General features: G+C 36.8%; 1 protein-coding gene across 1 annotated transcript; it reads left to right on the forward strand.

The window, feature by feature from the left end:
* Positions 1–4425: 4425 nt before the first annotated feature.
* Positions 4426–7080, forward strand: LOC110713587. The gene is made up of 4 exons (XM_021892036.1): positions 4426–4573; positions 4685–4780; positions 4944–6187; positions 6478–7080. Exons 1-4 carry the CDS (start codon positions 4426–4428, stop codon positions 7078–7080), a joined length of 2091 nt encoding a protein of 696 aa, XP_021747728.1.
* The last annotated feature ends 4034 nt before the right edge of the window (positions 7081–11114 follow it).

The following is an 11114-nucleotide window of genomic DNA, read 5'->3' on the forward strand; positions in this document are numbered from 1 at the left end:
AATATGGCCCAATGGCTAGGAAAGTAGACTTCACAGTGATTGACATCAAAGCATGCTTTAACTTCTTGCTAGAAAGACCTTGGTTACATGAAAACAAGGCTGTAGCCTCAACGTTACATCAAAAAGTGAAATTAATGACCAATCAAGGAGCGGTAACCATCCCCGGAGATCCAGATATCATGAACATCTTACCTATCGGGAAATCTGTGCTACACCTAGATGAAGAAGAAGGGAGTCACTTGGATGGTTTTAATGTCTTTTGCATTCAAAGTGGTGGGTGGATAGAGGTATCTGATGAGGATAGTAATGAAGAACCAGAGGACCCAATTGAGATCCCAGAAGAAGGCGATGAACCTCTGTATCAAGAAAAGGAAGAAGAACCTAGAACCCCAGAGGACAGAATTAACAATGAGCAACAAGAACGAGAAGGAGAGTCGTGGACTAGCAGTGATAGTCATGCAAATAGCAATGACGCACGCGATGAATTTTATTTAGATTTTGATGTTCCAATGTTTAGAGTGACAATTTGCCCAGAAAAATTAATTTTGTTTCCGGGCTATAAACATGAACCAAGATATCAAGATCTACCAAAATTAGAAAAATTTAATGGCACAGGTGACCCAATGATCCATCTCTGTAAGTGCGTTAATGTCCTTGCTCCCTTGGATTTCCAGAAGAACACCTCCCTACATTATTTGATCGTAGCTTGGAAGGTGCATCGTTATCTTGGTATTACAGTTTTGAACGCATTGGTGAAGCAACTTGGAATGAGATATCACAAGCTTTTGTTAATTGGGCTTATAATTTTAGTCAAACGGACCCTCAGAAATTGGTCTTAGTCACAACCCTACAGACAAATCAAGAAACTTTCTCTCACTTCTGCTCTCGATGTTTTTGTTGTACGATCCAAGCTCCGAAATCCTATCACAGATAAAGAGTTTATGCTCATCATGCTTAAGAACCTTAATGATTTCTATTACCGTCAAATGGTTACAATGAGATACAATATTCTTGGGCATAAGGAACAACATGGGTTCGATATCAACACATACAAATTACTAGACCATAGACCAAGGGTCAATCCATGTGCCGAAACATCTAACAGAAGATCATTTACAGAAATTAATGAGCCTCTAAGTGCGGTGTATCGTCTTTTGCACAGGCAAGGCTTTATAAGAACAAAGGGATACGTATGTGCAATCCCGCCACCTGAAGTAAGTATGGAGAGATACTGTAGTTATTGCAGTCAGTTTGGCCATACAACTTATTCATGTTATGATCTTCGATGCTCTATCCAAGACCTCATTGATCGTAGGATAATCGACCCAATCCACACAAGGCCTAGGACTGGACACAATCTTGTGCGACGTTTTTCATCGCAACAATGGTCGTCTCAATCTGCAATCTTTCGAGGATTACTCGATGAAGGCGCTATTAAACCACTTCCTCGACGATCTGGAGCCAACCCTATTGGAGTAGACCTCCACAAATATTGTCATTATCACCAACTTCACGGTCACGACACCGATGGATGTCACGCTCTTCGCTTGCGCATCAAACATATCACCAAGATATCACATTTGAGTCGTAAAAGGTCAATACCATTAATGTCTTATCAACTTCTTATGATGAAGAAGACCCTACGAATCTCATGACATACGATCCTCTAAGTGAAGAAATGGGACGGATGAATGTGAATGAACGATTATCTCCAGCACCACAATCCGATGGATCATCCAGTGATGAAGAACCCTTTTGGATGAAAGATGAGGAATTTGTCGTGACTGCGGATGGAGAAGATACATCCGCAACAAAAGTAGCTTCTATTCAATCAATCATGGAGCCACATATCTTTCTAAGACGGATCGACAACGAAACCAAGAAAGCATGTACTCAAGTATGTAAAGCATGGGCTAGATGGTTGTATAAAATGAAGCAGGATGGTTATGATGAAGAACCTAGCAAAGGTTCAGGACATTAACAAAGAAATAATCATGATCCACACTTCCGTTCATTCTTAGCCAACCTCGTTTAAACGCAACTTCTAGAAAAACCCACAAAAAAAAACCAAAAAATAGAAAAACCCACAAAAAAACCAAAAAAAATAGAAAAACCCACAAAAAACCAAAAAAATAAGAAAAACCCACAACAAGAAAAACCAAAAAATAGAAAAACCCACAACAAAAAAAAAAAAAAACCAAAAAAATAAAAAATCCACAAAAATGCCTCCTTTTACTACCCTAAGAACTACGTGCAGCTTGATCCCCCATGGCACACTATAACACTGAAACTCTTATAATCACCATACTCTTCATTACTTTCTTTTCTCACCACGCCATTGGGGATACGTAGGCAACTCAGGCACGAGTTCAGCTGCTTAAACACAAAACCAACCTTCCACTTTATATGTGTATTGCAAACAAAATAGAGATTATGCAGAATTTGGACCCGTACAAGGAGATACGCAAGCACGTAAGAAAATTGTTGAGTTTCTTGACATCCACCGAAGAAAATTATTAAAGGGATACAGGCCCATGTTATACATCTTTGTCCTTTATTTTATGTTATTTTATTTTCAAAGTTGGTATAACATGAGAGATGAACACCTATAAACCCTTTTCTTAAATCAGATCACTTCCCCTTATTGATTAATCATAATACATCTCCGTGTTTACATACCAAAATGGTTTCAGTAGCATGGTTGAATGTCAAACAATGAGCGAGTTCTAACATCTTGGGTACCTTGTATGTAAAGAAGCATCTAATCTAACACCTTAATCAACGACCCTTACTGACCTTTTCTTTCCTTTATCAAAACGTCATTTACTTTTTTTCCAAACAAAAAATTCATATATATGCATTTCTTAAGTTTCTTTTTTTTTAAAAAAAAGAAAATTTCTTATTTGGCATATGAATTTGCATGATTCATACATATCTTTTCTTTCCAACTTTGGTTGACTTTAATACCCCTTATATAGGTAACCACCCAGGGTAAACAGACGTCTGATTTGGAAGCCTTCTCTTTACAAATATGACCAATCCCTCTCAACAAACCAACCTTTCAGGCCGACTAGAAAATCCCATCCTAAAAAACCAAGGTTTGATGCCCCAGCAACTTACTAAGGGTCAACAATTAATGATGAAAATAGGTCATATACCTGGTCAAGGTTTAGGTCGAAACAATGAAGGAAGGAGGGACCCTATCCCCATCATTGACAAGAAGAATCGCCATGGTTTAGGATATGATCCTAGCCACGAATTTCACACTCACAAAAGATCATCTTTAACACTCAATGGACAGTTCGTTTTACAAAATGATACCGAGCCATATCATGAATTCCCTGAGCCGTGGTATGACTTTGCCTCACAAAAAATACTCCCTGGACTGGAAATCTTCTTCGCTGAGGCTAGATACGAGGATGTGGTAGAAAAGTGGTTTTACGAGAAGCCTAAACAAAAGGAATACATTGATTGGATAGAGTACTTGAAGCATGGTGTTCTGAGAAATTAATTTTCTACAAAATTTGGAGATATTGAAGTCATAGATCCATTATCATTCATAGTACCAGTTGAGGGTGATGTTCAACTCCAAATGAAAACCGAAAAGACTCAAAACCAACCCTACCTAAAAGACCCTTCCCTTAAACTTTTTTCAAAAACGAATGAGATTCATTTCTCCCACTCAGATGGCTATGAAATGGATAGTTCTTAATCCAACCAACTTTCCCTCCACACATAATCTGACTTTTCTGATCATGAAGACTTTCAAGCTCTTGTAGAATCTAAACATGTTTGTATGCAAGAAATTAATGTTGATTATCATGAGTTATCTGACAATGAATCTTTCAATGAGCCTAAATCATGCATGACACCTATAGAAGAGTCCATAGTCATAGATATAGGCATAGAAGGTGACATAAGAGAGGTTAGATTAGGATCTTCCCTCTCCCCTGAAGAACAAGTTGCATTCATTTCATTACTTAAAGACTATGTAGATGTGTTTGCATGGTCATACGCCGATATGCCAGGTGTGGAACGTAACATAGCTGAACATCGTATTCCTCTCTATCCAGACAGCAAGCCAAAACAACAAAAGTTGCAAAGAATGAAGCCAGAAGTCAGTCTTAAGGTCAAAGAGGAGATCCAGAAGCAGCTTGATGAAAAATTCATTCGACCAATTAAACACCCCGAATGGTTGGCTAATGTGGTGATAGTTCCCAAAAAGAAAGGAAAGGTTTGAGTATGCATAGACTTCAGAGATTTAAATGCAGCATCGCCAAAAGATTATTTCCCACTGCCCCACATAGATGTCTTGGTGGATAGTACTGCGGGACATGCAATGTTCTCATTCATGGATGGTTTTTCAGGCTATAATCAAATACTGATGGCGATGGACGATACACCAAAAACATCGTTTATTACCCCATGGGGGACATTTTGCTACAAGCGATGCCCTTCGGACTAAAAAATGCTGGGGCTACTTATCAACGTGCTGCAACAACCATCCTACATGACCTCATTCATGACACTGTTGAAGTGTATGTGGATGATATGATTGTTAAAAGCCATGACCGTATGGAACACATATAGGCATTGAAGTCTTTCTTCGATAGAATTCGAAAATACAACTTAAGATTAAACCCCCAGAAATGTGTGTTTGGGGTAACTTCCGGAAAACTTCTAGGATTTATTGTAAGTCAAGAAGGAATCAAGGTTGATTCAGATAAGGTTAAGGCCATTAAGGAATTTCTTCCTCCAAAGAATGAAAAAGAAATAAGAGGTTTTTTTGGGAAGAATTTAGTACATCAGCAGGTTCATATCACAACTTACAACTAGATGTAAACCAATCTTCAAACTTCTTCGGAAAAATGTGCCAAAAAAGTGGAATGATGAGTGTCAAGCTTCATTTGATTCAATGAAAAATTATCTTTCTAATCCTCCAGTTTTGATGCCACCCAAGCCCGGGGAACCTTTGCTCTTGTACCTTACAGTGACAGAAACTGCCATGGGTGGATTGTTGGCGCAATATCAAGAAGGTACCAAGAAAGAAATTGCTATTTATTATCTAAGCAAAAAGTTCTTAGAATATGAGACTAGATATTCTCCCTTAGAAAGGGCATGCATCGCTCTAATCTACGCTACAAAAAAGCTCCGACATTATCTACAAGCTCATACAACACTCCTTACCTCAAGATTAGACCCTATCAAATATATCTTTGAGAAACCTATTCTGAGTAAAAGATTTGCGAGATGGCATGCTACTCTCTCAGAATTCGATATTCAATGTGTTAGTCAAAAATCTGTTAAAGGGAGAGCCATATCTGAAGCGTTAGCTGATGGGCCTATATCAGGAGATGAATTCGATAATGACTTTCCGGATGAACATTTATTCAATATCAATACATCACAATGGAATATGTACTTTGATGGAGCATCTAATAAAAGGGGGAATGGTGCAGGTGTGTTACTTATTGATCCCTTTTCAATAAAACTTAGTTTTCCAACAACCAATAACACCGCTGAATATGAAGCTTGCATCTACGGTGTAAAGGCAGCCTTAGTAGCAGGGGCAAGAAATCTTATAGTATATGGTGATTCAAACCTCATTATATCTCAGACAATTGGAGTGTGGAGGGTTCGAGATGAAAGGTTGCAAATGTATACTGACCATCTCCAACAACTTATCCCCTGCTTTGAGGAAATCGATTTCAAACATCTCCCTCGAGAACAAAATAGTTTCACTGACGCGCTAGCAAATCTGGCAGTAAATTTAACCTGGGAAGATAACGTTAAAGTTCGGTATGTAACTATAGAAGAAAAAAGTTCCCCAGTGATCATGGATGAAGAAATGATCGCATCATTAACTATACGAGACGAAAAGGACACTTGGTATAGCGACATAAAAAATTTCTTGGCCACTCGGGAATATCCCGAAGGGAGTCATAAAAAAGATCAACTTGCAATTCGATGGCTAGCCACTCACTTTGTGATATTAAAAGATCAATTGTATCATAAAGGTTTTGATGGAGCCTTGCAACTATGCATTCATGGTGAACAAGTCCGAAAGGTCATGGAAGAAATCCATGGAGGAGAATGCGGACCACATATGAACCGAAGAATGTTGGCTCGTAAGATTTTGCGAGCCGGGTATTATTGGACCATCTTGGAGACAGATTGCATACACTTTGTAAGGACTTGTAAGAAGTGTCAAGTCTTTGCAAATCTCAACCATACCCGTCTCACTACATAATTTCACTTCACTGTGGCCATTCTCAAGTTGGGGCATCGACATCATTGAACAAATTCATCCGAAAGCTTCAAATGGGCATCAATACATTTTAGTAGCGATTGATTATTTTTCAAAATGGATTGAACCAGCATCATTTTCCAAATTAGGTGCAAAACAAGTCTCAAAATTCATGATAAACAACATTTTTGTCGCTATGAAGTACCTTTTGAAATGATTTCGGACAATAGGTCGCAATTCATCTGAAAGCTTCAAATGAGCATCAATCTTCTCATTATCGCCCTCAAACCAACGGAGCAGTTGAAGCAGCCAATAAGACCATTCGGAAAATAATCGCAAAAATGACTGAAAAGACAAGGGAATGGCCTGACAAGTTGCCGTATGCTCTTTGGGGGTATAGAATCTCTATTCGAACCCCAACAGGAACTACTCCTTACTCCTTGGTGTATGGGATGGAACCCATCCTACCCATAGAAATCGAAATTCAATCCTTACGTGTCATGAATGAAAGTGAAATCTCTGAAGATCAATGGCTCAAACTTCGGACTGATGAACTTGCCTTAGCAAATGAACGAAGGTTACAGGCTCTTCACAATACCCAACTTTACCAACGACGCATTGCTCGAGCCTTCAACAAAAAAGTTCGAGATAGAGACATCCATGAGGGTGATTTGGTGCTAAAAGAAAACTGCGCTCCTCTTCATGATCCTCGGGGTAAATTTAAACCAAATTGGTCAGGACCATTCTTGGTCAAACACATCACTCCTGTCAGGGCAGTAAAGTTAGTCAATATGAATGGTGATACTTTCCTCCACTTCACCAATCTTGATTAACTCAAAAAGTATTACTCTTAGTATCCATACCCAAGTCAATAAGGGTAAAAAAAAAGAAAAGGGAAATTACTCGTCAATGTATGACATTCAATCAATCTAAGGGTTGCATACGAATTACAATTTTTATAATCTCGTCTCCTTTAGATATATCGATTGTATATTTAGGCTTTAATGTCATTGTCTAAACTTTGGACCTCCATTTACGGTTAAAATACATGATTGGGCTCATAAAATGATATATTCTAAATCATGATCTCGTGATCATAAACTTTATATTTCAAGTGAAAAATGTCAAAGTTTAGAGCAATATTTGAGTCGAATTTTAAAGAAAAACTTCATTCCAATGAGAAATTCCAACCTTAAAAACACAATGTTACATAAGATGACATTCAATCCTAATTCGGCGCTTCAAATGCCCATAGTTGCTAAGGAAACCCTAGACTTATTACGTGAAAAGTTCAAGTGCAAAAAAAAAAAATAAAAAAATAAAAAAAGAAAAAGAAAAAAGGGCATTTGAATCTTTCCATTCTTGACTTTATCATTTCTCTTCCTTAATCCTCTTCGAATTGCTGATCGAGGGTTCATCCTCTATCTTTGGCCTTTTAAAAGAACCCACATCTTTGAGAAGCCACCCTTCATAATAAACATCAATAGTCAGATCACCGGGAGAAATGGAATTTTCTTAACCCGATCCCAAACTTTGAACAGATCCCTAAACATGTTGGTATCTATCCAATGAGTAGTACATTCATCAGTGGGAAGATCCTTTAGGAAGGTTTGCCGCTGCCCGAGCTGTCGAAGACACCTCCACGGATAATAAAAAGTTATCTTGTTGATACTTGGAAGCACTACACCCCTTTTGTTAGCAGTACTATATATGAATTCTTTGATCCCCAAATGAGAGGTTACCCATTGGATTTCACCTTCAAGGGTAAAGCTCCAAGCATTACTTTTCTTTACCTTATGATATGAGGGTGAACAACCCCTACTAAGGATAATCTTAGGATGGTACTTGATTTCGTTTAAAGGTTTCACCAACTTAAACTTCTCCATCAACCACAAGTGAAGCACCAGTGGGCTCCCCTTCATGAAGGTGTATGGATGTTCCTTTTGATGATCAAGACTAAGGACCAATTCCCCAAAGATCAATGGCCCTAATCGGCCCCCATAAACAATTTGTAGTGCATAGCTAGCTACATTGTTATGACACAACCCAAGATCTTCCTTGAACAACAAAAGACCCATGAGGGCAATCAAGCATGCTCGACTTCGTGCCGAGCCATATAAAATATCAAGTTTAAGACTGGTACCTTTTGCTTTAAAAGGTTCGAGGGCACAATTGATAAGGATGGAATATTCATGATGGAAAGTCATACCATCATGATAAGATATGCCTAAAGCCTCATGTAAATAACCACTAGTAGAAGTACACTTTCTTGTTGTAACCAATGGTCCACTCATGGAAAAACCCAAGAGGCCTTCAATTTCTTCTACCATTGGAACCATCTCCCCACCTTTAAACCTAAAAACATGCTTTTTCTCATCCCAATATTTAGTAGAAGCATAAATAAGGTCATAGCAAAGTGGAAGTTTGAGAAGAGGAAGAAGGGAATCAAAGAAGATTTTTGCATAACTTTCCTCTCCTAAAGCAACCTCTACCCCCATGGAAAATAAAGTGTTTTTGTAGTCTACTTCATTGAATTTATTCAAGTAGTTGGGTTCTTTTCCTTTCATATCCATAATTTTGAAAGAAAATTTGAGGAAAAGGAGGAAAGGAAAACAAGAAAGACTAAGTATTCTTGTTTCAAAGGAGAATAGAAGTGGATGATTATGATCACCCAAACTCATGTCTTATATAGGCAAGCAAAAACCCCACCTTACATTGAAACACCTATAAGCTTTCATGCATTTAGTCCCACCACAACATTCCATTTTTCTTCATGCAAGCTTTACTTACATGCATGTGTTATGACAACAATCAATTGTTTTTTTTTACTCCATATTCTCATGGTTGAAGTACCCGTGAAACTTGCTTTTTTGTACATGAATAGGATAGTAAAAAAAAATCAAATTAATCCTATGAATGTCTTTTTAGCCAGTTTTACGGTTGCACTTTGATATGCCTCAAGCTGTTTATTATATCCGTCCTACATGAAATCTTTCAAGTCGTTTTTTTAACCGTAAGTATTGAACGATTAAGTTCTTTATCGAAGTTTCCAAAGCTGGTTTTTCAACCACGACTGATCAATGGATCAAAACTTTCATGCCGGTATTTCAACCGCAACCAAGACTCCCAAAGCTGGGTTTTCAACCACACTTGATCATTGGTTAATCGACCAAGACTTTTTAAGCCGGTTTTTCAACCGCAATAGAGATTTTTCAAAGCTGGTTTTTCAACCACAACTGATTATTAATCAATTATTCAAAATTTTTAAGCCAGTTTTTCAACTGCAAATAATTGACAATTAAGTTTTAAAAACAATCAATACGCCGTATTTGACCCGCAAATATTCTCACGCCATATTTAAGCAAATGCTCGATGATTATTAGCATTTTGTTTTACTTTACTCTAGTTTTTTATAAAATCTATTTAAGGATCAAAATTTACTATCTTTTTCTAATCATTGATCATCGTTTGTTCCAAACTCGATCAATGAGGGGCATTCTGTAGACACCAAATTTTGATCCCCTATTTTCCATAATTTTTTTTTACATTCAATTAACTAATAAATTTTGTGTAATTTCATAATTATAATAACAAAATTTAATTTTGCTAACCACAACCGCAATAATTAGACATAAGAGACAAGTTCAAGTAGTGTTTATTTATAATTTTGGAGTATACAAAACCCTTACAATTTGTACTCCTAATTTACAAACAAAACACGAGGCTAATTTGTAGCATAACTCGAACCTTTTACACTCCATGCCGGAAACTTCAAGTCGCCATTTATTCATGATTATGAAAATCATTAACGCCATTAGTAGTACCACTAACACCATAATCAAAGCTAGATATAAATTTAGCACTCGAAAATGCTCGTCGAATGGAGATGGAGCTTCACGGTTTTGGTTGCCGGGAGCCATGGAAACCGAAGAGGAAAAGGCAAGGGGTGTGTTTTTTTGAGTAAAGGTGATTTCGGATAAGGGAAATCTCCCTTTTATAGGGGATAAATCGATCTTATCCGTATTTTATCATATCCTAATCGTGTAATTGTTTAGTCTAATAATATTAGTAAGTGTATCTTTTAAAAATAACATAAAATAAAAATAATGTGTTACCACTGACATATGTAACACTTATTTCGTTTGACATATCCTGATCGAGAATATCAAATATTGACCCTTTAATCTGTACAATTTTAAAACCGTGACCGTTTCTAAAGTATCACTTTCTAACCCCGGATAAAAGTTTAGTACTAACTGATTTTATGTATCCTATTTCTATTATTATTATTCTAATATTTTCAATCATCTTTTTCTTTTTTTTTTAAAAAAAAAAAAAGAAAAATACAAATCATAAAGGACAAATTAGCATATTTTGATTATGTAAAAGAATCCAAGCATGCATGCATACTAAGCTATTACCAATACCCAAGGTCACGGTTTAATACAATAATAAGATAATAATAAGACACAAAACATGCATGAAATGCATGTAATGTAATTGGCAAATGCCACAACTCACGGCTCCCAATGTTTTTTTTATTAATATTTTTATTTTATTTTTTTGTTCTGTTTTTTTTGTTGTTGTTGTTGTTCAACTTCCTTAATTATAACTTGTTTTAGTTCTACCATTTTTCTTTGTCAAAAACATACTACTATTTCAATTTTCATCTTCTTCCAAAACACCATTACCACTATACCTTCATGAGTCATCTTTTCTCTGTTTCATATACTCAGAAATAACAAGTGTAAGTATGCATGCTACTTCTCTTCCGGGTTATTGCAACGACGACAATATTTGACAGTAAAAGAGTGGCTCTAAGCAAAGATACCTCTGCCATTACCACTAATTTGATATGTCAAATCTC

The sequence above is a fragment of the Chenopodium quinoa genome, unplaced genomic scaffold (assembly GCF_001683475.1).
Source record: "Chenopodium quinoa cultivar QQ74 unplaced genomic scaffold, ASM168347v1, whole genome shotgun sequence".
Classification (NCBI taxonomy): Eukaryota; Viridiplantae; Streptophyta; class Magnoliopsida; order Caryophyllales; family Amaranthaceae; genus Chenopodium; species Chenopodium quinoa.